Genomic DNA, 24,447 nt, shown 5'->3' with positions numbered 1-24,447 from the left:
CCGTGATTTACCATCAGGGTGCCTGGGACAGCAAGTTTCACCCTGGCTCCCTAGGGACTGTTGGGATGGGGGCATGGGGGATCAGCCAGTATCTGGGGTCAGGGATTGGACGTCAGGCTGGTGGTGTGGTCAGGGCTCAGCAGGACACCAGGGCCATGGCTTAAACTTGGGCCAAGGGAAGGGGTTCATCTGGGACAGAGGCAGCTCCAGGGTGAGCCACAGGGGTTCCTGTCCCACCCTGATGCTGTCCATCTGAGTGATTCCCCTTCTCTGACTTTCTGCAGACCACCCCCATGCACTCACCAGCCAGTGTGTGAAACCCAAAGTTGCCTTGGGACCTGCACTGGGGCAGGGGGATCCATTCCCAGCCTTACCTCTCCTGTTCCAGCTCCATGGGGCCCTCACAATTACTGCTCAGACCCCTCTTGAGTCTGTGGGACCCCTGCCAACCCCCGTGTGCAGGTGACTTATGCACAGAGACATGAGTGTGCTCACACATGAGCACAGGACATAGTGCCCTCCCATAGCAAATGTGATGACCAGGAAAACACAGAAATGACACTGTTAAGGACATCCTCCTCAGCCATCACCTAGACAGAGTTGACCCTTCCAGAGTCTGCAGCCAGTGGTCTCGAATGCCCATGGATATGACCCACCTTGCTCCAACCTCAAGTTCTCACCAAGAGCCCATATGATGCCCCCATGTCCTTTCCCACAGGGGACCCTATACTTGTCCCTCAAGCCCCCAGATCCTTTCTGTGCAGCAGGAGATGGGGAAGGAATGAAGACGTAGGTGGATACAGATAATACACACACACACACGACACTTGGACATGAGCACAGCAGTCCCTTATAGCCCATGCCCAGCTCTCTGAGGCTTTATTATTGGACCAACATGCCACCATTTGAAGCATTCCCATAAAGTCAGTGTTCATGCTCTGCAGACATGCCTGGTGATGTTGCCTCCACCCCAGGGCAGGTGAAGGGGCTTCTACTCTGTCCTGGCCCCTGAGGATCTGTAGTACTGGGCCCTCTCCCACTGGATTCAGATGGAGCCAGAGGCCAAGCTCCCAGCTGGGGCTGCCTGGACCATTCAAACTGCTGCCTTCAGGGGCACGCTGTCCACTGGCTGATCTAGGTCCTTCTTCCTTGCCAGGGTCAAGTGGGTGAAGATGAGGATGAGGAAGATGCCTGAGAGGCCCGAGAGGGATGGATCAGCCCTCAGAAGGGCCCATGCGACTTGTCCATCACTAGGGACTCCTTGGTATTGGTTTAATAAGAAAGCAAAGTTTCCTAGACAGCATCCCTGAAGCTGGGCTGGGTATGACTCTGTGGTCCTGATGCCTGGAGAAGCCTGACTTCTTGGTCTGCTCAGCCCTCAACAGGTGCCTGCCACTCTGAGGCTACTCCAGAACACCCCAGCCTCCAAGGTCCCCTTCTCTGAGGAACAGTTTGGGGGTGGGGGCCATCTGGGAGTCCCGTGAGTTGTTCCCACGGACCTCAGAGAGAAAGGCACATTGTACTATTGTGCTAAAACCAGCAAAGAAAATCAGCCAGGGAAAAATTTAGGGGGCTAAATAAAGGAAGGGGATAGAGAGGGAGGCTTGGACTGAAGGAATTAGGCTGGAAAGACCTGGGCTCTGCCATACTCTGGCTGTGTAACCTTGGACAAGTCACTTAACCTCTCTGAGGGTCAGTGACCTCATGTGGAAAATAGGGAGATGCCAGGATCAACCTCACAGGGTTGTGGGGAGGATTCAATGCGATAATCCTATGGTTGGCATCGGGCCTGTCACACAGTCAATGTGTAATACTATAACAGTAAACGCTGTTATCAGTGATGATGATAATGATGATGATGACAGGAGGCAGGAGCATAATGACTAGGAGAGTTGGAGGGTTCCTTCTCCAGCCCTGGGGGGCACCATGGGACAGGGGCACTGTTTATAGAGGCTGTGGCTCCGACCATCCATCACCCTCCCCCATGCAGGAGCCCAGCCTCCATTACCTATTGCTATCAGGGTGCCCACGAGGATGCCCACCGCTGACAGCTTCGTGGGCATGCCCTTCATGCGGCCCACCTTGCGCATGCACTGCCCCTCCATGTTGCAGCGACACACAATCACTGGGGGCAGGCAAGGGAGGAAGGTAAGGGCAGTGAGGGAGGCTCCCCAGCTGCTCAGAGTCCCCAGCCCGCCCCAGCTGGCTGGTATGTGTGTTTTTGTGCACGCATATGTATTCATGTATGTGTGAATGCATGCTCCTCTGTGCCCGTGCCTGCCTGCACACGGGTCTGTGTGCCTGGTCACAAATATGCAGATGTGCACAGGTGTATGCTGTACATGTAAGCCTGCATGCATGTGTACCCAGCCCCTCCCCCTGCATCTCAGTGGTTCCCTCAAGAACTACAGGCCCCTAACCTTGGCTTCACCTGAGCCTGGCCTCACCTCGGACCAGGAGCTGCCACATCTGGGCATTGTGGCTGACAACTACAGGGACTACGTGTTCACGTGGCTCCACCCAATGCAGGGCCAGGGTGAGATAGGCGTGGGAACCTGTTGGGACCGTAAGCAGTGATCAGAGTCACAGCCTGGACAGGGGTCCCCCTAGTGGGACAGGGCCCCCTAGGCCCATCCCCACCCCCACCCCATGGTGGAAAGGCATCTCACTTCCAAGTGCCACCCCCTCCCTGCCTTGGCCACAGCCTCTCCCCCTCCCCCACGACACACCATTGAGAGCCTGGAGGCGCCAATCTCGCTGCACTGTGGGGTTGGGACCAAGGGCAAAGCTGTAGGGACCGTGCCCACCAGCCAGGTCAGGGTCTTCGCTGGGTCCACTGACAACCACACCATGGTCCTGGCGGGGTGTGCAGAGGTGTCGGGAGGGCACAGGGACCAGAGTTGGGGCCGGGGCAGAAGGGGCCTTCAGGAAGTGGATCACAAGAGTCGCAGAGGTGCTCAGTGTCGGCTCATCTGTGGAGGAGGCATTACTGAGCTCGCCTTGGCCCTTGTGCGGGCTCTTGTGAGGGTGGGGGGACCCTGGGGTGTTCCCTTTCCCCACAGCCCATCAGTCTCATTCTGCTGATTCCCCTGCCACTCCCTCTCCATTCTACCCTTCCTCTCCATCCTCATCATCATGTCCATGCTAGTCTCTTCCTTACAGTGCACTTCACCCCCTTCACTATCCAAACAGCTTTCAGACCCTTCTGTGCCTTTCTGGATGCCAAGCTTGCCTTCACTGCCCCCCCCTCAACACACACACACCAATCCCACCACTGGTGCCAGGGCCCAACAAGGTGGAGATGCCCTGACTGTAGAGGAGCTCACCCCTGCTGGGTCTGCCCTGCACCACGGGGCAGCCCAGCTTAGAGCTGAAACCGTCCTCCTTGACATACCCACCCCTGGGCCAGCTCTTCGTCCCATCAAAGTTGCATTCAAAGTCCTCCACACCTGGCCTCAGTGTCCTGCTCAGGCTCACCTCCTGGCAGGCCTGCTCCAGATACAGCCCCTGGCCCTCCTTCCACATGCCCAGCCCCTGCTTCCAGCCTGTGTTTGAGGCAGATGTCCTGAGAGGCCCTCTGCGGCTAAGAAGCAGGGTTGGGGAATCGCAAATGTCTAGTGAGGAGGGCGGTCTGAGATGGGAGGCAGAGGCCAGGCATTCTCAGAGAGGGACATTGGACTCAGCCCTTGTCCCTCCCTCCTGCCTGGGGCAGAGTGGATGCCAGCAAGGCTCCCAGGAGGAAGCTCGGTCCTGCCCACCCCTCTGTCTGTCTGAGGCTTGCTCTCCCTCCCAGAGGCCCCCATGGCTGCCTGGCCATACCTGCATACTGGGCCTCCACAAGCACTGTGTACATGTCCCCAGGCCGGGTGCCCTGCAGGGGCCGGGCCGTGTGCACCTCCCCGGAGACCTCCTCGATGCAGAGCCAGCCCTCTGAGTCATTGACCAGGGAGAACCTGAGGCCCAGAGAAGATGGGGGGCAGCGAGGCATTGAGGGGTCTTGCCCAGAGACCTCCAGGGCCATGTGACCTGGTCAAGTTCCACATTCTTTCTATGACTTGAGGGCAGCAGCAGTGCCCAGGGTGCCTAGTCTCTCTCCCCAGTTTCAGGGACTTTTCAAGGGGCAGGGCTTGAACCACTGATACTGTGGGTGGAGGAGGGACCATCAGAGCCTCGGGGGCCTGACTTAACTCCACTAGTCCCAGGTCACCACAAATGGGCCAGGATGGCGCCAGAGTCTGGGAACAGCCTTGTCTGTGCTACTCTGGGAGGGGGTTGGAGGAGGGCCCAGTCCAGGACAGCATGGAAAGACATCATCTGAGCTCTCATGGGGTCTAAACACCCCTCTGTGTGCCCTGTCCAGCTCATTCAGCCCTGATCCCCCTTGGAGTCACAACCTTGCCATGAGCCACCGTTTGAGGAATATTCCAGGCCACAGATAATATGAGTCCCATCTAAGGCCCTGGGGTCATCCCTGGGGGCAGGGGAGGTCCAGCCCAGATAAGGGACTGGGCTTCTGGCTTACCTGAGGGGATTGCTCATGGGGTCTAAGGGCTGGATGATCAGCAGGAGGGAGCCAGCTGGGGCACCGACTGGGATGCTGGCCTCGTAGCTTTCCTGGTCCAACTTGGGGGGTGGCACCACCCTCTCCACCAGCACAGTCACGGTGGCTGTGGCTCCAGGGCCTGAGCCTGGCCCCACCAGTTCTGCCACGCTCTGCACCACCACCAACAATTTGTAACTTGGAGCCGCCTCATAGCTGAGATTCTGGAACCAGTGGGTCCTGGGTCACTGTGTGGGCTGGGGTGTGGCACCCTTGTGCAAGCATGTATGCATGTGTGTGCCCCTTCCCCACCCCCAGCCTCTTACCTTGAGGAGTCGCAGTTGGACATGATTGGAGTCTGGCTCCCAATCCAGGCCAAAGGTCCCCTCGGCATCCCCCGCCTCAATGGCAAAGTCCATGAGGCGGAAGGCAGGCTCAAGATCAGCATCAGTGGCCATGAGTGTGGCCACCAGAGTCCCGGGCTCTGTGTCCTCAGGGAGGCATACGGGCTCAATCTGGAGAGATGGGGAGGGACTATGAGCCCCCATCAGTGTCTTCCCAAGGTCTCCTCCCTGCTCCTGCTTACCTGGGAACTGGTGAACTCCGGGGCATGGTCATTGATGTCTGTGATCGTGACAGTGACCTCACATGTGCTGCTGAGGCCTGAGGCAGGGAAGGGCATATTGGGGAGGCCAGGATAGGAAGAGAGGGGGTGGGGAGCCCGGGTCATCATCAGGGTCACCATCAGGGCACTTACCGCCCTCTGCTCCTCCTAGGTCAATGGCAAGCACCTGAAGCAGGATGTTCTGGCCAGCTTGGAGGGGGACAGCCCCCAGTGTGACACTGCCCAAGGTCGAATCCAGCTCGAAGGCTCTCTTCTCTGCCCCCTCCTCAGGCTCAGGGCTCAGCAGCTGATATACAATGTGGGAATTGGGGGAACCAGGAGCATCCGTGTCCTCTGCCAACAGCCTAGTCACATTCGTGCCTGCAAAAACAGCAACAACCTGGGTGGGACCACAGCCCAGCCTGGAGGCCTCACTTCACTCACTCCTCTTTTGTGCTGGACTAAACCTGAGCTCGCACGCGTGTGTGTGTGCGTGTGCGTGTGCGTGTGCGTGTGTGTGTGTGTGTTGGGGGGGACATTGATATAGGTGCCTGAGTCTAGCCCCATCCCAGAGAAGAGCAAGGTGGAATGGTTCATAGGGACTTCACTCCTCCCCCATCCCCTGACAAGGCCCATAGCCCACCTAGGGGGCTGAGCTCAGGGATGCTGATTGTGGGGCCACGTGGGGAGCAGACGGGCGCATTGTCGTTCTCATCCATCACCACCACATGCAGCTCCAGCGGTTCTGTGTAGTCCTCGCCATGGATATTCTGAGCCCGCACCTGGAGCAGGTACTGTAGTGGGCAGTGGGGGGCTTCAGACGAAGGCCAAGGGCAGCTCCAGCCTGGCCTGGGTCTGGGCTCCCTTCTGGTGGTCAGCGCCAGCTCTTCTGGGCACTCTTCCACTGCCTCAGTGCCTGTGGGGATGTGACACCCCCAGAAGCGAAACGGGCAGTGACCAAGCAGCCCTCAGCCTGCTGTCCTGGCTTCCCCCTCACCTCACCTCAGCCTGGGCTTCTCGGTCCAGCTCGCTGGTAACATAGAGTTTCCCCTCTGCGTCCACATCAAAGAGTCCAGGAGGCTGGCTCTCCAGATGATAATGTACATCCCCCCCACTCCAGTGTACCTGGGTGAGGGCCACAGATGAGGGCATCCCAGGATGAGGGGCAGAGACAACACATGTCAGCCTTTATGCTCCTACTGTTCCTGGATGGGGAGCCTGGGCCCCGACTGCTGTGTGTCCCCACACACATTTCTGTCCTCCTTGGAGTCCAGGTAGAGTCCTTCTGCTTGGGGCACTTACGGTTGTGGCCACTCCATGGTGACCTGGCCCTGGTCCAAGCCTGGACCCTGCCCAAAGTGCCTGAATGACCAGGTTTTTTAATTCTCTGCCCTCTCAGGCTGGGCCTGACCCCAGGGCATTCCTCGAGGGAGCCTGAGACATTCCTGGCCTGGGTGACAATCCCCATGGCAGCAGGGAGATGGCAGCTGTTCTCCCTGAGGAAGCCTGGGGCAAGCTCAGGAGGTCAGAGCACAGAGCTGTGCCTGCCAGAGGAGAGCAGGTGAGGGGCTGTGGGCCTGGTCCCAGGGCCTTGAACGCTCCACTACATGATGGGAATTAAGGGAGACAGTAGAGGGAGGAGCATAGGTAGGGGAGGAGCAGGGGTCAATCTAGGCCCCAGACCCACCCCCTAAATCTCCACGAGACTCAGTCCCAGCTGTACCATCTGCAGGGCTACCTCAGCTACTGACAGCCACTCACTCACCTGGGCAATGTGGTGTGGGTACAGAACTTGGAGATTCTCTGCCAGGTGGACAGGATCTAGGGGCATCCAGGTGCTCTCTACTATGGAGACATCTATGGTGGCTGTGGCCTGGTGGCCTGAGGCCTGGTCACCCATGTCCTTGACCTGTACCAACAGCTGGTAGGGCCCTTCCAGGGCCTGGTCTAGTCTGGTGCTTCCTAGAAGGGGCAGGGTGGTCAGCTGAGCAGGGGGCCAGAGAGCAGGGGGCCAGGTCATCCTTCTCAGCAAGTTACCAAATACCAAACGCCAAGCATATGGCAGGTGTTCAGGATACTCCCTTGGCCAAGGGATGAGAGGGACTTTTAGCACCATTGTGAGCATCCAAACAGGACTTGGAAGTTTTCAAATTCACTTCCATACCTATTCACGCAATGAATGATTGATGGACTAGATGAGTGAATGACCAGGATGAGGGGAGAGGTACATGGGTGGATAGGTAGATGACCGTTGAATGAATGGATAGTTGACTAGGTGAATGGATGAGGGTTTGTGTGGGGTAAGATGGACAGGATTAGAGTGTTTGGCTGAGTTAGTTTGGATGGATGTTTAGATAGATGGACTGCATATGTTGTTGGGTGGTAGGTGAGAAGATGAGTGGCTGGCTGGCTGGGTGTATGACTGGCTTTTCTTTCCATCCCCAGCCCATGCCTCTGAACTCTCAGGTCCAGGTCTCTCTTGCCATCATTCCAAAGGTCTCCCAGCAACATCCTAGGCTATAACCCCTCAGGTCTCTCCTATCCTTGTCCCTTAGGCCCAGGTCTCCAGAGTGCAGAGCTGAGGCCCTCCATTCACACCATTTCTTAACCTTCAGATGGGGATGTTGGCGGCACCTGGCTCATCCCCATCTGAAGCCTCCACACGTGGTCCTGCCTCCATGCATGGTTCAAGCACGGCCTTTTTCCTTGCTTGCTCTCGCCACCTAGAATACTCTTTCCTCCTCCTTTATCTCTCAAGCTCCAACCCATCCTACATCTCAGACACCACTTTCCCCAGCTTTCCCTGACCCTCGCTCAATATCACACCCAGCTCAGGCTCACCCTCGGGGCTGAGGGCCAGAGCCCCCAGCCGAGGATCCAGCTGGAACATGTCTGGGGATGGCTGGGCTGGGGCCTGGTTCAGGATGTGGAATCGAAGATCCGAGTTGGCTGCGCCTGGCTCATCTCCATCTGAAGCCTCAAGGAAGAGGAAGGGGATGCCTGGTATGTGTGGAGAGAGTATACCATTAGGGGTGAAAGGGGTGGGGAGAGTCTCCCATGCCTCCCCTATCTCTCCCTAGTCCTTCCTTCCATATTATCATCATATTGGGACTCTGGAGGTGAGCCATGGCTTTTCACTCCACTTCACAGATGAGCAAACTGAGGCCAAGAGTGGATGGGACTCACCTGAACAGCCTCACTGGTGTAAGGGGGTGCAGGATGGGATAGAAATCCCAGGACCTGGCTGCCCTGTCCCTGTGCGGACTCTGGCCACCTCTGCACTCTCTACTTTCCCATCAGTGCCCACCTGACCTTGCTGTGAGCTGGCTGCCCTGGGCACTCACCAGGCCTGGTGCCCTGGCTCAGCCGAGCTCTGTAGATGGCCTGGGAAAAATGGGGCACCTGGTCATTCTCATCCTTCACATGCACAAGCACAGGCTGCGGGCCCCACAAGACACGTGCATCCTCAGTCTCCAGGGTGACCTGGCAGGGAAGGGTAGTCAGTGCCTGGCCCTGCCTTCCCTGCTTTCTCCTACACCTGGCCCAGCCGTACCTGTAGCCGGTATTCTGCCTGTTCCTCTCGGTCCAGGGCCCTGGTCACCAGCAGGAAGCCAGACTCCAGATCGACAGCAAAGGGGCCCTCAGCTGCCATGTCTGAGTTTTCTGACAGTACAATCTGGGCTTCAGCCTTCTCACGGGGCAGTGGCAGCTGGTAGGGAAGAACAGAGGTGAAGGGAGTAGGGGCCAGGCCTGGGGGATGTCCCCTCCACCCAATGGCCCCATTTTAGAAGTGGGGAAATTGAGGTTCAGAGAGGACTAGCACTTGCTTGAGGTCACACAATCAGGAAGTAGTAGAACTGAGATTCAAGGTCAGAGATCTTTTCCCTGTACTTGATGCTCCCCAATACTCCCTGCCCTTCTTTTTAAAGCTTGAAACCCCACCACCAATACTTCCTTCTTTAACTTAAAGCTCTACTTTCTTCTGAGATTAAAATCTTGTTAGTCATTCACACTATACCACCTCCGGAGAGCAGGGTTTAAAAGTGACCCAGAGCAAGAGAAAGGGATGCTAGAGGTAACAAAACCAGGACTTGTGGGGATGGCAGCCTACCCAGGGCTCAGGCTCACCTTGGTCAGGTACAAAGGGAAGTTTCCACCATAGTTTTCTGGTACTTCCACATACAGCTCTGCAGGCTGGGCCTCGGGGAGAGTCTGTGGGAGGATTCTCACCCTGTCCCCAGGCTCTATCTTCCTGCCATGGGTGCCAGGGACCTGAGAGGGAAGGAGAATTTCTGCCCCTTCCTTGGGACTGGCCATACCTTAGTCCATCCACCCTTTGGCCTTTGACCTCCTGATCCCATGACAGGCCAGCCAGCTCTGACCCCACCCCCACAACTACTATCCATGGTCAGTGCAACTGGTCCAGGTGGAGTGGGAGGCGAGGGTGCCAACCCTCAAGGCCAGGATCTGAAGGAGAGAAGCAGGGCCCAGCTCACCTGTGGGACGGAGAGGCAAAGCAGCCACAGCCAGGCAGGGACCATGATCAGGACGGGCCTGAGGGACATGGCAGTGAGGATCCAGCCCAGGTTGGTGGGCAGGGGTCCCTTCCATTACCCTCAACCTAAAAAGTATTCCTCCCCTCATCCTCACTCAGCCCTAGGCCGTAGCTTCCCCAAGCCCCAGGGGGTACAACTGTCCCTCCTTCTTTAGCTGGACTCCCCCTACCTGGTCACTACCTGGTCAGCCAGGCCTCTTCCTGCCCCCTGTCCTTCTATGCTGCCCCAGCAACCCTCAGAGCTGCCCCTCCCATTCCACCCACTTGGACACTGCACCCCGCCCACTCCCACCCTTGTCCCCTGCCTCAGCCCGCTGCATAACATAGCCAGAGGGACCTCGCAACGAACTGGCCTCCTCTTCCCTTTGAATGGGGCCTGTGGCTCCCCATCGCCTGCAGGGTAGCATCCAGCTCCTCGGCCAGGCCCACCACGGCCCCCAGGCCTAGCCACCCTGCTGCCTCTCCATTCTTGCCCCCACAAGAGTCTCCACCGGAATTTCACCTCCAGAGCTCTGTCTCCTCCCCACCCAGACTCCCCAACTTGTCGATCCCAAAGTGGTGATTTCCAGCCCAGAAAAGCACAGAAGTTTGAAGCTGGAAAGACCCTGACGACTCTGAGGGTCACTTCCTGCAGTCACCTCATGTTGCAGGCAAGGCCTGAAGGGCAGGGCCTGACCAAGGTCACAGAGAACTTGACCACAGGAGAAGTCCTCCTGGAACAGAGAACTCGTAGGTCAGGATCTCCAGGACTGTTCTACCTCCCACTGCCATCCTTCAGACACGGAGGCCCCTCGGCAGGAGCCCTGCCCTCATCTGGGCATTTTCCAGCACTTGGCACGGAGCTGGGCACACAGAACATGGACACCCACTCCGACCACTCCTGGGAATTCTTCCCTGGACGATGGGAGGGCAGCGTAGTGTTTCTCTCCCCCCCCGCCCCGGCCCCACCAATCCCAGCCTCAGCCCTGCCCACCCCTCTGCTCCCAGGCCCTCACCCACTGGTGCCTAAGGCTGGCTCCCTTGGTCCAGTCACCAGGCGAGAGGCCTCCTTCTCCAGGGAGCTCTGGCGAGGCCGGGTCGGGTGCGGTAGGGCAGGGAGGACACTTGAACAGGTAGGCGGTCCGGCCACGCTTGCTCAGGAGTGGAAAACACCACTGGGCCCACAGCAGCAGACCTGGCCCTGCCCAGCCCCCTAAGTTACTCATTGACTTTAGAAGGCTGGGGGCTGCTCAGCATCCGTGACTGCTAGCCTCAGGAGGTGGGGAGATCATCGGCCTGGCACTTCTCCCACCCCTACACAGCCCAGTGGGTACTTCTTGGCCCTCTGGCCTTGGGAACTACTTCTTTCTCTGTGGCTCCAGACTCTGTCCCACTTCTCCCCCATGCGCCAGTATCTGCAGCTCCACCTTGGCCCACTCTGTCCCTTTTGTCTGGAATGCCCTTCCCACCCTTTCATCTGTCTGGTGAGCACCCACTCAGGCTTCAGTAGTCAGCTCAAATATTCCCTTCTCCAGGAAACCTTCCCTGTGCTCCCAGGCTTGTTCAGGGTTCTCCTCTGGGAATACCCCAACCCTGCCATGCCATGTGCTACCTCTGTCAAAGCAGAGAGAACACCAGATTGTCTCTGTCTCTTTCATCAGACTGAGAGCCCCTCCAGGGCAAGACTCAGGGACCCAGCAATGGCCTGGCCCTTGCCTGGCCCTGGCAGCTCCTGACTGGCTTACAGAACTAAGACAAGGAGCTAGAGGTTACACATGAAGGATAGCTGAGCAGTGTGCAATGTGAACTGGGTATTCGAGGGTCTAGACTCCCCAGCAGTGGGACCAGTAGGGAGGGGGACAGTGACCTGTGAGATCCCCTCTGGCTCCCTAAGTGCTCACACTAGCCCCTGGACACTGACAGGGCTGGGGCAATGGATGGTCTCATGCCTCTGAGAAGGAAAGAGAAGATTGAGCCAGCTCAGGTGACCTTGAGGGAATTGCAGGGCTGACCAGGTGCCCTTCCCCCAGTGAAGGCAGCCAAGTGGAGCCAGGAGAAGCTTCTGGAGCCTGGGAGTCTGGGACGAGAAGGGAGGGCAGGAAGGGTCAGGGACCCTGGTCTCCAGTCTCTCCTTGTCCTCAGAGCTTCCCATGGTCTCCCCCAAGTCCTTCCCATGAATATCTGCCTCGCTTCCCTCAGGCTGGGGGCTGGGCCAGGACCCTCCACTGCCCCCGGCCTTGTCTGTCACAAGCTGAGTGCCTGCCTCAGGGTCACTGGGGCACCCCAGCCTGGAGCAGTGGTGTGGGGGGTGGTGAAAGAATCTCAGGTGTGTCACGTTCCCACTATGTACCTGGCACTGCTCTAAGCACATACCTCCACTATTCCACCCCACTCCATTCTGAAGTGGACATTGTCCCCATGTCACACACTGGAGCACAGAGAGGTTGAGTGGTTTGCCCAGGGTTATATGGCCAACAAGTGGCAGAGCCAGGAAGGTCTGGATTCTTCTTCAGACCCCAGGACTTTCACCTGCTCTGAGAAAACCATGCCTTCCACATGCCCCAAAGTGTGTTGGGAGGCAGGAATGAGGAGAAGCAGCAGCTTTGAGCAGTTAACATTGCCCTGAGGGGCATGTGGGTTAGTCACAGAGGTCGCACACACTGAGGAGTGGCCCTCGAACCTCCTGCTGTTGAACAACTGTAATCAGTGTTCTAACCAGCTCCTGAGGGCTCCTAGGGGTCTGTGGAATGAATAAATTGAACTATTGGAGGAATGTATGGACCCTGGTCCAGAACCTTCTCAGAAACTGTCCCCAGCTTTGTCCCAGGCTGCCTCCAGGCTCTGGAAGTGGGCAGACCTGTATACGAGTCCCCACTCAGCCTGGGTGACCTCCGGCATCTGCCATTGCTGAAGGGGGACGCTTGTTCCCGAAACGATGTAGGTCACCTCCTCGCAGGCACCTGTGCCCAGAAGGGCTCCCCTTCCTGGGTGTGGGTGGTGGGGACACAGGCACACTTCCAACTGTAAGCGAACACGTACACATTCCCACACAAATGTAAGGCCTCTTGTTCCAGGCAGGGAGGGCTCCAGGGACCAGTTCCCACCAAGACCACATTAGCCAATGCTGAGCATGGGATGCTCTGGCCTGGCCTCCAGAGTGGAGAGAACCGTGAGGCCCGCTCAGTAGCCCAGCCTCAGCCAGGAGGTGGGGAGCCATCCAAAGTCAAGTCCACCTGAGTGTGCCTTCCTCATCTCACACTTGACAAACCAGCCGCCTCCCTCCCCAGCCAGGAAGTCTCAGAATTCTTCCAAAGCCACTCCACCTCAGCAGATTTCCAGCCCCTGAGGAGGGAGAAAGGCAGAGACACCAGCCTGGGGGCCATACCCGGGGTTCTTTCTGACTCAGTTTCCCTTACATGCAGTGGGGTGATTGAATCCTTGATCAGCTGGGCAATGCCAGGCCCCTGTGCAGGAGAAAAATCTGGATAGCAGGCTGGGAGGGGTTTGTGTCTCCTCCTGCTGCCTGGACCCCCAACCAAGCCCCAACCCACATCTGCCCCCTCTGATGCAGCTGGCTATATCTGGGCCCAAACATTAGGAGAGTCAAGGCCACGCACTAGGGTGGGGCAGTGAGCCCCTGTCCCTCAACTTCGGGAACACTTCCTGATCCTGCAGCCCCCAGACGGGAGGAAACAGAGTCGACAGCCCTGACCTCTCAGGAAATAGTCTTTATTACAAAAATCTGCATGTAAACAAATAGCCACTGCACTGAACAGCCTCCCACCAGGGCATGCACACCTGGGTGTGGAGAAAGGGAATCCTCTCCCCACACACAGGCCTGTCCCGTGGGCTGGGTTCAGGCTGCTGCTGGGGACGCACATGGGCCTGCACACGCATCTCTGTGGGCCCAGCCCTTGATGGCCACTGGGAGCCGCCTCCCTGGGCAGCACTGTCTGTCTGTCCGTGACCACAAGGTGGGGGATGCCCAGAGTCTGCGCCAGCCCTGAGGCACCTAGGGCATTGGCTGGGCCAGCCCACCAACCTGCCCATCTCTCTGCACAACGCAGTGAGTGCCTGTGGGGCCTAGAGCACTGAGAGGTCGTGGCAGGACTTGGACTTGGCACGAAAGGCCATCTTGCGGCTATTGCGTGCTACAATGCGGCCCAGGAAGCGCTTCGCCTTCTTGCCAAGGCTCTCTCGCCGCCCAGCTTGCCGACGTGCGTTGGCCTCTTTGCTGTCCCGACGCAGGCGTATCTGGCGCACGACACCTTCAAACAGTGCCTGGACGTTGTGGTGCAGCGCAGCTGACGTCTCAATGAACTTGCAGTCGAAGACCACAGCGCAGGCCCGGCCCTCTGGTGTGAGTGGGAACAAGCACACCCCAGTAAACAAAGGGTGGGTGGGTGAGGAGCCCATTTAAACCCCGACCACCCGATGGCAGCTAACACTCAGGAATCTGTGGGTAAGGGAAAGGGGAGCCCTGGGTCCTCCCCAGAAACACAGAGACCCCAGCTCCCATGCCTCCTAGGCATGCTCCCATGCCTAGGGAGGGTCCCAGGCATGGCTGGGTCACCCAACTGGCAGAGTGTGCCGTGTTTGAGGAGCTCACAAAGGCCCACAAAAGGAGACTCACTTACTGAAATAATTTGCAGTCTGATATGTAAATAGAAGTGCTGCGATAGTCAACACAGGTAAATGAGAACTTCATTGGACAGCTTAGTGTTTTGTGGTTTGATGTTACATCATAATGAATGACCGGTGGGGTGGGGGGGATGTCACCAAGTCATTGCTGGGTTCCTCTGAGAGGCTCAGTTCTGGGGGCCACAGGGGAGAAGCCCAAGAGGAGACAGTTCTCCCCATGGGCAAGCCTACACCAAGACTGGCCTGGGCCTGGAATCCACGCTCTGACCTCCTGGCCCGGTTCCCTGCATTCTCCTCACCCCTCGTCTGTCAGGCCATGGCCAAAGGGGACAGGATCCGAGGGCCCTGAGGTGCCCCAGCTCAGCACCCAGCAGCCTCCACCTCTCCTAGCGCATTTAGTCTTTGCCCGAGCACTCTCAGGTCTTTGGGAGTACTCTGGGAGGGCAGCAGCTCTCCTGATCTCCACCTCAAATTTTCTTCCTGAACATTTTTAGCCACTGATGATCCCTGGGGACTCAAGCTGAGTCAAGACTGAGTGGACCACAGCCCAGCCAGGATCTCCCTCCCTTTCCAACCCGCTCCCTACTCACCATCCAAGGAGACCTCACGAGAGCGCACCAGGTCGCTCTTGTTGCCCACCAGGATGATGGGCACATCGTCTGTCTGCCGTGCCCGCCGCAGCTGGACCCGCAGCTCTGAGGCCTTCTCGAAGCTGCCTTTATCTGTCACTGAGTACACGATGACGTATGCATCTCCCATGGCCATGCAGTGGCCTGGTAGCCAGCGGCTCCCATCCTAGGGAACGCACACACACACATCTACCCAATAGTCCTCATGCCAAGGCTACAAGGCTATCACTCTCAGCAGGCCCCTACCCCTAGCTCACCCCTCCCACCCTGCCCTGGATCTCAGCCTGCATCCTACCTGGTCCCAAATGTCATAGACCATGAGTGATGCCTCTTCTCCGTCCACCACGATGGAGCGATCGTATGTGTGCCCTAGGCGGGAGACCAGTAGTCAGGTTACCTACTACTGCCCACCATGCACAAGTTTTCCTGTTCTGGCTACACCCTCCAACTCCTCCCTAATGCCCCCCTAACCTTCCCCTCCACTGAAGGCTGCTATGTGGCAACAGAAGTGACAGGACTGGGAAGTGGGGGGTGGAGGGCATGGTGTGCCTGACCCCCACCTAGACTCCCCTTCCCCAAACTAGCAATGTCTTGGGTGGCCACTCCTGTGCTCCCTGCTCTCCTGTTGCCTGGGCCCCAGGGCAGCTCTGACCACAGTCGCCTTTGTTAAAACAGGGACCGTCACATCTCCTAGGAGCCTTGGTCACCTAGGGCTCTTCTTGTAGAAACTCTTTCTGGCTGTGTTCTTGTCAGCCCTGGCAGGGAGGGATGTCCTATTCTCATTCTACAGAGTTGTCTATGTATGCCCTGGGCCTTCTATTCTGGGCATTTCTTCCCCTACCCATGGGAGTTCCTTTTCCCTTAGGTTCCCCATCTGTGAAATGGGTAGGTAGAGACATGTTTCTGAAAGTGCCTTCAGAATCCTATGCTATTCGCCGCTTTTAACACAGGTCCCCAGCCCTGCAGACTCCAGTCCTAAGCCTGGGATCTCCCCTCCCTTGAATAGTCCCAGCCCCTCACCTGCAGCCTCTGCTTCAGGCCCATCCTCTACACCACCGAAGATGCGTGCCAGAGCGCTCTTGCCCACGCCAGGCGCCCCTAGCAGCAGCACCTTGTAAACGCTCTCGTCTGAGTCGCTGCCCCCTGAGCTGAGCGAGTCGGAGGAGCCCTCGGGCCAGTCCAGCCTTGGACCCTGGGCCCCGGTCCCAGCTGCAGCCGCTGCCCGAGCTCCCGGAGCCAGCGCCGCCTGCAGGTCGCGCTCGTCCACTGGCATACTTCGGCGGTGCAGCGGGGGCGCGGGGCCCCAGGGGGTGCTGCCCCGACGGCGCTCGCGCTCCCGGCCCCCGCCGCGGCTCCCGCCCGCTCCGCTGCCGCCGCCATTCAGAGTCATCGCGTCTGACGCCGTCTGGGGAACGGGAATCGCCATGGCCGCGTGAGCCGCGGTGGAAATGGTATGAGAGGCTGGACCCCAGGCGCGCCTGCCCCACTCGGGGTCAGGCAAGATGGTGGGGCCGAGGACCTGCCGCAGTCCCCTCCCAGCCGTGAAGGTCCTTGCACCCTGACTGGTGACCCAGCCTCCCGACTCGTCCATCCGCAACCCAGACAGTGCGACCACCCGCACCCCGCTCCGCCAGGACACTCACCCACTCGCAGACGGAAACGGTCAAGACTAGTCTCGGGCTCGAATACAATCTACTCGCAGACCCCGGCTCGTGGACACTCGACGCTGCCGCAGCCGCCGCCTTCTCAGTCCGCACTGGGTCTGGGCTCCAGAGCCGCCTATTTAAGCCTCTGTCCGCCCCCGCCCCCACCCCCGCGCTCGCCCCCGTCCACGCGGATGCGGGGGCTGACGTGTCGGTCCCCCCCCACCCCAGGGGAATCCCCTACCCTCCTCGGAGGACCTCACACCCGTCAGGGCGGGGCAGGGACGGACTCGGCAGACAAAGCCCAGGTCTGAGTGTGTGGTTGGTGGGGGGCAGAGAAGGGGGGAGGAGGAGGGAGAGTATGTGAATGGTGAGGGGCAGGGGGATCGGCGTGGAGGGTGCCATCATGGGTGAGGGCAAGAGGGAAAGCCAGAGCAACCAAGTGCGCCAACTCCCCTCTGGGGAAGAATAAGGCTGGCCCTTTAAAAGTGAATTTTCCCTTCTCTCTCCCCAAGTCCTGGCCTGTTGCCCAAGCAAGCAGACCAGTTATAGGCTGGACAGACTTCACCCTTCTCTGCCCATGACACCCACTCCCCACTGGCCCATATCTGAGCTAGACTGTAGGGGTTCTTGGCTTCTAGCCTCAACACCAAGTCCTTCCCCGTCCCCTCTCTGCCCTGGGGAGTTGAAGATTCTACCTGATGAGCCTGCCCTCCAGGGTGAGGGTTACTGTCACCCCATGAGCTCCTGGGGGCCCCTAGAGAGCTGTTTGGGGAGGGGGCAAGGAAGGGAGGCCTCTGGCTGTGTGTTGCAGGTAGAGGTGCATGCTTGAATCCTGGGGAGGAATACAGGCCCAGAGAAGGGAAAGAATGAACCACCTCACCCCCCAGCACCTTCCAGGCAGCTGCCAGCAACTTGCTAAAAATACCTGGCCCTGGTCATTCCGCTCCTGGTCGTTCCACTCCTGGGCTGGAGGTTGCCCAAACTTGAGGAAATCCTGGCAGACAGGTGTCAGATGCCAGCAGGAGCGGGTAGGGGTGGGACTGGACCAGGGTCAGGGCTGGATCCAGCCACTTGAAGAGTCTTCAGTGTCTCTCTCCTTCCCTCCAGCTCCAGACTGGGCCTTCTGTTCAGGGCACATGCAGGGCCTGGAGAGCCAGACTCGCATCCAAGAGGGGCACAGGTGTAGAGTATGGTGGGGAGTGGTTAGCCACTACTGCCCAGAGCTTACCTCCTCCTTAGACCTAGGGTGGGCACAGGGGCACAGAGGGGGGACATGTAATGGGAAGGCTTGGTTTCTAGTCCCGGCTCTGCCTCCAGTCTCCTTGGTCTTGCCTCCCTCCCAGGCTCAGATTGCCCAGCTATAAATTGGGGTGTGTGAGGGGCCAGCCCTGTGGCATAGCGGTTAAGTGTGCGCACTCCGCTGCTGGTGGCCTGGGTTCGGATCCTGGATGCGCACCGATGCATCTCTTATCAGGCCATGCTGTGGCGGTGTCCCATATAAAGTGGAGGAAGATAGGCACAGACGTTAGCCCAGGGCCGGTCTTCCTCAGCAAAAAGAGGAGGATTGGCATGGATGTTAGCTCAGGGCTGATCTTCCTCACAAAAAAAAAAAAAAAATTGGGGTGTGTGAGGATTAGGAGCAGGCAGGCTGTAAGGTAGTTTGTGACAGGGACCTGCTATCAGACTCTGACGTTTGAGTGTGACAGTGTGGCAGGGGTGGGGGGCATCCATTCAGGGCTCAGGTGATATCACAGATGGATGGATCCTGGTGGGCTGTTGTAGGTTGTCATGGAGACCTGGGCCTGGCTCTCTGGCTGCTCTATCAGTTTCCTTGGCAACATCTGAGAGGGTCTTGGAGTGAGAAGGGCCTGGCTAGCTAAGTGTTAGGGGGGTTCATGCAGGCCCCTCTCTTCTTGAGGTCCCCAAAGTAGGCAAGGGCAGGACTGAGGGGTAGCCTGTTCATTTGTATCCTTCACATGGCCTGGGGTGTCTTGGAGGGCTGGGCAACCAATGATGGCTCCAGCTTCCTGGACAGGGTTCAGTGGGAAGAGGGAGTCGTGGGTCACTTCTCCTGTCAGAGGACGCAAGTCTCAAGAGCCAGCAAACCACTTCCCATCAGGAATCCTGGCTGGGCTGCTTATGGCCCCTCCCACCCACCTCACACATGACCTTGCTGCTGAAAAGAGCCCCTGGATGTCCAGCAGAGGGTGGGTGTGGGGGGTAGCTGTGGCCCTTCCCAGCAGGGAGCCATGCAAGGAATTAGGGCTGGGTTTCCCCTCTGGTAATCTGAGCTCTTGACCTCAGGAGTGTTTCCTCATTGCCAAGGGAACTGCATCCACATTGGGCCACTTAGGCCCCAGCCATTCCCCCACAGGCCAGACACCCTCACCACAAGCCTAGGTATGGCCAGGGGCCCAGGGCACCTAGAATAGGACATGACCTTGAGACCCCCCCCCCCCCCACCTCTCTGGGCTGAGCTTGGCTGTCCAGAAGGAGCAAACTGACGCTGGAACACTCCTAGGACAGCCCAACCTTCAAATCCCAGCTCTGCCCCTTGCTAGCTGTTTCACCTCTGCCTATTTATCTTGGCTGAGCCTCTGTTTCCCACTGTATAGAACAGGGATAATGTCTTTATGGGGGTTGTTATAAGATATAAATAACATGAAATGCTGAGGTAAAGTGGTGGGCACATGTCTCCCATATAGTAATATCTCAGTAAGAACACTTTTATTATCATCCTGGTTGGAGGGGACAGGTTGAGTGAATCCATGGGCCCTCTCCTGCTGCTTCTTTCCTGCTTCTGCTCCCGTCTGTCCAGAATGGTGGTCTGTCCTGGTTAGGGGCAGATGCAGATACCTCTCTCCCATACCTACCTTCTCTCAGTGGGACCCCACACCCTTCCCCCTCAGGTAGCAAAACGTTGCAAAGGGAACTTGGCTGGGTTTCTGTATCCCCAGCCCTCCTCACACAACAGCCACCAAGCCCCAGTTGCTTGGTTCTGCTCTAAGGCTCAATTCATTCATTCATTCCACTGATTTGTACTACTGTGTGGAAGGCCCTTGTGCTCATGTTCATACGTGTCATCTAATCCTTGGGTCGATCTCACATAGCTATGATTTGTTATTCCCATTTTGTAGACATGGTAACCGAGGCCTGAGAAGTCACAGGCCAGAAACAGAAGAGCCAGACACACCTGGTGTAGGGCTTCAGGGAACTAAAACTTCACCCCCCACCCCCTACCCGTGTCCTCAGACAGCAGCTGGAGTTCCAGAAAGTTCCCTGGGCGCTAGCCCAGGTTTCACAGATGGTGTCCCTGCAGGCAGCCAGGGGCCACGCACAGATGAGTCAAGACTGACAAGGGACTATCTGATAGGCCAGCTGTGACATGAGCTGCTTGATGTCCCTTGCCCACCGAGGCCTGGGTGCCAGGAGGGCCAGCTGAATGACTCAGCGACACCTGTCACCCCCACCACCTCCCATCCCCAGCTGAAAAGAGACACCACAGACACCTTAGCCAGATCTGGGCTGTCACTGCAGAGGAGCACATGTGGGGAAACCCACAGCTAGGTATTGGTGGTTGGGAAGGCTCCCTGGGGTCTGAGCACTCTTTGGAGCAGGGAGCTTCAACTGTGGCAATGGGGGGTAATGCCTGGAAGATCACCTGAAATGGGCCCAGATCCATTTTAAATCTTCACAGAGAACGCCCAAGCAATTTTCATGACTACCCCCACATCACACGTGATGAAACTAGGTGACATGGGTTGATGGTTTCACCTCTCTGAGCTTGGGCAGCCAGATCTTACTTACTAGGTAGCGAAGCCACGCCCTCCTGAAATCTGGCGTTGGGGGTAGGCGTAGGCTCTTCCATTCAGGCAACAGCGCCCCCTGCCAGCTGAGCAGTGCCTGCTAAACTGCTCAGGTTCCTCTTTACTCCCTAGCTGGAGATCTTGGGAAGTAAATGACTTATTTTAGAAGTGTGTTTCCTCACCTGCAAAATAAGGATAATAAAGAATAGCAGGGCTGGCCCCGTGGCTTAGCGGTTAAGTGCACGCCCTCTGCCGCTGGCAGCCCAGGTTCAGATCCCGGGCGCGCACCGAAGCACCGATTTCCCCGCCATGCTGAGGCTGCGTCCCACATACAGCAACTAGAAGGATGTGCGACTATGACGTACAACTATCTACTGGGGCTTTGGGGGAAAAAAAAAAAGGAGGAGGATTGGCAATAGATGTTAGCTCAGAGCCGGTCTTCCTCAGTAAAAAGAGGAGGATTAGCATGGATGTTAGCTCAGGGCTGATCTTCCTCACACACACACACAAAAAGAATAGCAACTACCACACAGGGCTGGATCGAGGATTAACCGATCAAGTAGTATATGTAAAGCCCTCGGCCAGTGCCCACTCCAGGACAGGCTCAATGTTGTCAGCAGGCCCTCAAGAACAGATTTGCCAAGTGCCCGGGCTCCCGAGGCCTCTGGAGTCTCTGCCCACAATCGCATCCGAGCCTCAGAAGGGATGAGGTGGGCGGGGCAAGGCTTCTTAATATCCTCATTTACCCTCAGAGAAAGAAACTGCAGCAGGGAATCGTGGTATTACGGCTCCTAACTGGCTGAGCCGAGGTCTAAGTCCTATGGTTTGTCCTGGTGGCCGGCACCTGGTGGGGGGAAGCAGAGGCCCTGGACTTCAGCACTTGGGGTGATGCACACCTCCAGGGGCACTGGTGGAGAGGGTGCTTCAGGTTCCTTTCAACAGAAAAATCTGCTGTCACTGCCCTGACCAGGGGACCAGACTGAGCATCACCAACAGTGGGCCCAGCTGGCATCACTCAGCTACTAGGGGATGCTGAAGGATACATACAACACTACTGGGCAAGATTGTCATTAATACACTCAAACCTGAACTCAATCAACTTCTGGTCTACAGGAAACACAGCAGGCAAAGGAACAGATCAGACGGTGGGACTTCTCTAGGATAACTCACCTGGACTTTTGAAAAAAGTCAGTGTCAAGAAAGATAAAAGGTGTGGGGGGGGAGATAGTTCTAGAAGAGGCTGAAGAGAGATAACAACCAAATGCAATACATGGGGGCCGGCCCTGTGGCTTGGTGGTTAAGTGCGCGCACTGCGATGCTGGTGGCCCGGGTTCGGATCCCGGGTGCGCATCGAGGCACCACTTCTCCGTTCATCCTGAGGCCGAGTCCCACATACAGCAACTAGAAGGATGTGCAGCTACAACACACAACTATCCACTGGGGCTTTGGGGGGAAAAATAAATAAAATCTTTAAAAAAAAAAAAAAAAAACAAATGCAATACATGAACCTTGACTGGAGCCTGATTAAAAAAAAACTATGAATGACATTTTGGGGAAATTTATATATGACTGGATAGTACATGGTGTTAGGGAATTGTTCATTCTTTGGCCAGATAACAGTACTGTGGTTACACAGGTTTACTCTTAGAAGACACAGGATGAAGTACTTGGAAGTGAAGGGTCATGTGTCTGCAGCTTACTCTCAAATTTATTTATACTATACACACACAGATAAATAAAGCTAATGTTGCAACATGTTAACAACTGTTAAGTCTAGCTGGTGGGTATACAAGTGTCTTCACTATACTACTCTTCCCATTTTTTGGTATACTTGCGACTTTTCGTAATCAAACCATCGGAAGAAATTTTAAAGATAAACTGGAACTGCGCCTCATTGACCCAGCCTGTTTAGGCACTCACTACACCACCCCCTCTCAAACCTGGAGCAACCCCAGCAAGATGAAAGACTCTAAGGCACACTGGGAAATGAATATAAATTAAGGGTTTATTACAAAATGCAAAATGTTAGTTTCTCATTTTCAGTGATTCAAGAAAACAAGGCCATGAGCCCTGGGCGGGGCTGGGAGCGAAAAGGCAGGCTCAGGAGCGGGCCGACAGACACTGGTTCACGACCTCCAGTAGGTGGGTGTTCTCCAGGGCAGCTGCCACTCGCTCCTTATCCGCAAGCTGCTTGTTCACTGGGTGGGTAGAAAGGAGTAGGGAAGGAGGATCAAAGCCAGGCCTGCTGGCAGCCCTACCTCTAAGTCTTTGTGTATATAAATACACATACACCCCTACCAACAAGGCCCTCCTGTCATCTCCTTCCCAGGATCCTAAGCCTGGATCAGGTTACCACAACCACCTGAGCCCACACTTAGCCCACCTTCTTGGGACCCCTCCCACCTGGCTGCTCATGTCTGCCTGCCTCCTGAACTATAAAGCCCGACACACCCTGGTCCTGTGTACTGAGAAGAGGGAGAGGGCAGGAGTGGGAGAACATGGTAAGCACAGAAGACTCAAGTCAACTCAGGCAAGCTTTGCTCTAGGCTGCCACCTCCACTGCAGAGTCACCCACCCAGTGCCTCTCCCACCGGCCATCTTGCCCTACCAACCGCCATGGCAAGGGGGAAGCCTCAGGGCCAGTGCCCCAATGTCAGCCCACACTTACCTGCATGCTCCGAGGCATGGGTCCCAGGTGTAATGTGCACGTCCATCTGGGAGAGAGAGGGGTGGGGCCTGAGCACTCACTCCCCTGTCTATCCCCTTCTCTCTGCCCCACTCACCACCTCCAGCTGATCCTTCTTCCTAACCATGCCTTCAGATTCTGGCCCTTCCATTACACCCCAAACACACCCACAGCCACTCCATCTCTACCCAAAGGACTGGCCAACTGCTGTTGACTTAAAGGTGTGCCTGTGCCCCATCCCTGCTCCAAACCTATCTACAGCTCCCTACTGCCTTTCCTGCCACACTCCTCACTACCCTTCTGCACTTTCCAGCTCAGGCCTTTATTCTTGTTGTCCCATTCAAGTGGGAAGCTTCCTCCCAGTTTCATCTCTGCTAGTTGGGATCCTTCCAGGCCTCACTCTGATGTCCATGCTCTTGCTCTCCATGTCGTCCTCAGGAGCAGAGGCTCACGCTTGCCCCACCCCCAAAGCTCAGTTCCAACTTACCTTGAAACGCTGGGGAAGGGATCGCAGAAGCTTGACTTTGATGGATAGGCCAATAAGAGTGGCCATGCTGCAGTGTGGAATAGTGGGTGTGAAGGCCACGGCCACTGTGCTGTCGGGGTCACTCACCTGGTTGGGGGGTGGGATGTCAAGAGTCACGGCAGTCCCAGCCCGGAGTCCCTCTTCTTAGTTTGTTGCTTCAGACAAGTTGTCTGACCACTATAGGCCTGTTTCCTCATCCATAAAATGGGCACAGCAATCCCCTCTTCCAAAGGTCCCCTGAGGAGTCCGTGAGCTGAGAGAACGCCAGCCCCCTGGTGCACAGCTGAGGCTTTCTGACTCTCCCCAACACGTCGTTCCCCTCGGACGCTGGGAGTCACTCACCTGAACCCGCACTTGCTCTACTACGTTCAATTCTTCCAGCGTCAGTGGATGCTCCGGGTCATTGATGGAGCGAATCAGATGTGGCACGTGAAGGAAAGAGGACTCTGCGCCTTTGCCCACTCAGAACCCTCTGCCGGGAACGCCCGGCCCCGACACAGCTCCACCGCCTGCTGGACATCACTTCAGCCCCCTCCCAGACCCCACGAACCCGCCCGCGCCCGGCAGCGGCGGATATCGAAGATCTCGCGCGCGTCGATGCTGTCTGGAACCTGCTCGTCCTCCTCGCCCGCGGTCACCGGCCGCTCCCCAGAGCGCTCGTAGATGAGGGGGTTAGCGTTCTCCAGGAGGCCGCCCCCTACCCCGCCGCCGCCCACCATTGCGGAACCGCTACAGGCCGCTGTCGGCGTGCACTTCCGCTCTTACCCGCGCACTTCCGGGAAGGGGGCGTGGCGGGGCGACGGGGTCGCGCGAGGGACACGCCGCGCTGCCGGCA

General features: G+C 57.3%; 3 protein-coding genes across 7 annotated transcripts; all 3 read right to left on the bottom strand.

Annotated features, from left to right (window-relative positions):
* Positions 1–1,093: 1,093 nt before the first annotated feature.
* CDH16 (cadherin 16) lies at positions 1,094–10,904 on the bottom strand. Of its 5 annotated transcripts, none has more exons than XM_087420334.1 (18): positions 10,699–10,904; positions 10,578–10,593; positions 9,273–9,344; positions 8,698–8,853; positions 8,489–8,627; positions 7,986–8,144; positions 6,910–7,106; positions 6,147–6,269; positions 5,788–5,938; positions 5,298–5,525; positions 5,127–5,203; positions 4,867–5,055; positions 4,523–4,764; positions 3,820–3,953; positions 2,730–2,972; positions 2,448–2,555; positions 2,009–2,125; positions 1,094–1,191 (listed from the first exon to the last, which is right to left on the bottom strand). In XM_087420334.1, exons 1-18 carry the CDS (start codon positions 10,902–10,904, stop codon positions 1,094–1,096), a joined length of 2,655 nt encoding a protein of 884 aa, XP_087276460.1. The 5 variants fall into 5 exon arrangements, with proteins under 5 accessions (XP_087276460.1, XP_087276462.1, XP_014643932.2 ...); XM_087420336.1 differs by lacking the exons at positions 10,578–10,593; positions 10,699–10,904 and adding exons at positions 3,378–3,384; positions 9,641–9,685 and having other exon boundaries at positions 2,730–2,856; positions 3,828–3,953; positions 9,273–9,356; XM_014788446.2 differs by lacking the exons at positions 10,578–10,593; positions 10,699–10,904 and adding an exon at positions 9,641–9,697 and having other exon boundaries at positions 9,273–9,356.
* Positions 10,905–13,396: 2,492 nt separating this feature from the next.
* On the bottom strand, positions 13,397–16,690 carry RRAD (RRAD, Ras related glycolysis inhibitor and calcium channel regulator). Its single transcript, XM_004431695.3, has 5 exons — positions 16,592–16,690; positions 15,969–16,353; positions 15,244–15,317; positions 14,910–15,114; positions 13,397–14,033 (listed from the first exon to the last, which is right to left on the bottom strand). Exons 2-5 carry the CDS (start codon positions 16,336–16,338, stop codon positions 13,762–13,764), a joined length of 921 nt encoding a protein of 306 aa, XP_004431752.1. The 5' UTR covers positions 16,339–16,353; positions 16,592–16,690; the 3' UTR covers positions 13,397–13,761.
* Positions 16,691–22,387: 5,697 nt separating this feature from the next.
* On the bottom strand, positions 22,388–24,354 carry CIAO2B (cytosolic iron-sulfur assembly component 2B). The gene is made up of 5 exons (XM_004431697.3): positions 24,190–24,354; positions 23,955–24,034; positions 23,574–23,699; positions 23,069–23,114; positions 22,388–22,598 (listed from the first exon to the last, which is right to left on the bottom strand). Exons 1-5 carry the CDS (start codon positions 24,329–24,331, stop codon positions 22,501–22,503), a joined length of 492 nt encoding a protein of 163 aa, XP_004431754.1. The 5' UTR covers positions 24,332–24,354; the 3' UTR covers positions 22,388–22,500.
* Positions 24,355–24,447: the final 93 nt, after the last annotated feature.

The sequence above is a fragment of the Ceratotherium simum genome, chromosome 30 (genome assembly GCF_057802395.1).
Source record: "Ceratotherium simum simum isolate JZ-2026a chromosome 30, ASM5780239v1, whole genome shotgun sequence".
Lineage (NCBI taxonomy): Eukaryota > Metazoa > Chordata > Mammalia > Perissodactyla > Rhinocerotidae > Ceratotherium > Ceratotherium simum.
The sequence above is the reverse complement of the archived record's forward strand: the minus strand, read 5'-3'. Positions and strand labels throughout refer to the sequence as shown.

Coding starts and splice junctions, on each gene's coding strand:
- CIAO2B (XM_004431697.3), bottom strand. CDS start 24,331: ATGGTGGGCGGCGGCGGGGTAGGGGGCGGCCTCCTGGAGAACGCTAAC. Junction 24,035..24,189: donor CGACGCGCGCGAGATCTTCG/ATATCCGCCGCT, acceptor TTCACGTGCCAC/ATCTGATTCGCTCCATCAAT. Junction 22,599..23,068: donor CCATGCCTCGGAGCATGCAG/GTAAGTGTGGGC, acceptor CTACCCACCCAG/TGAACAAGCAGCTTGCGGAT.
- CDH16 (XM_087420334.1), bottom strand. CDS start 10,904: ATGAGTAACTTAGGGGGCTGGGCAGGGCCAGGTCTGCTGCTGTGGGCC. Junction 8,854..9,272: donor TCCCTTTGTACCTGACCAAG/GTGAGCCTGAGC, acceptor CTTCCCTACCAG/CTGCCACTGCCCCGTGAGAA. Junction 5,056..5,126: donor CGGAGTTCACCAGTTCCCAG/GTAAGCAGGAGC, acceptor CCATCTCTCCAG/ATTGAGCCCGTATGCCTCCC.
- RRAD (XM_004431695.3), bottom strand. CDS start 16,338: ATGACTCTGAATGGCGGCGGCAGCGGAGCGGGCGGGAGCCGCGGCGGG. Junction 15,318..15,968: donor GCCTGAAGCAGAGGCTGCAG/GTGAGGGGCTGG, acceptor TCTCCCGCCTAG/GGCACACATACGATCGCTCC. Junction 15,115..15,243: donor TCTATGACATTTGGGACCAG/GTAGGATGCAGG, acceptor TGCGTTCCCTAG/GATGGGAGCCGCTGGCTACC.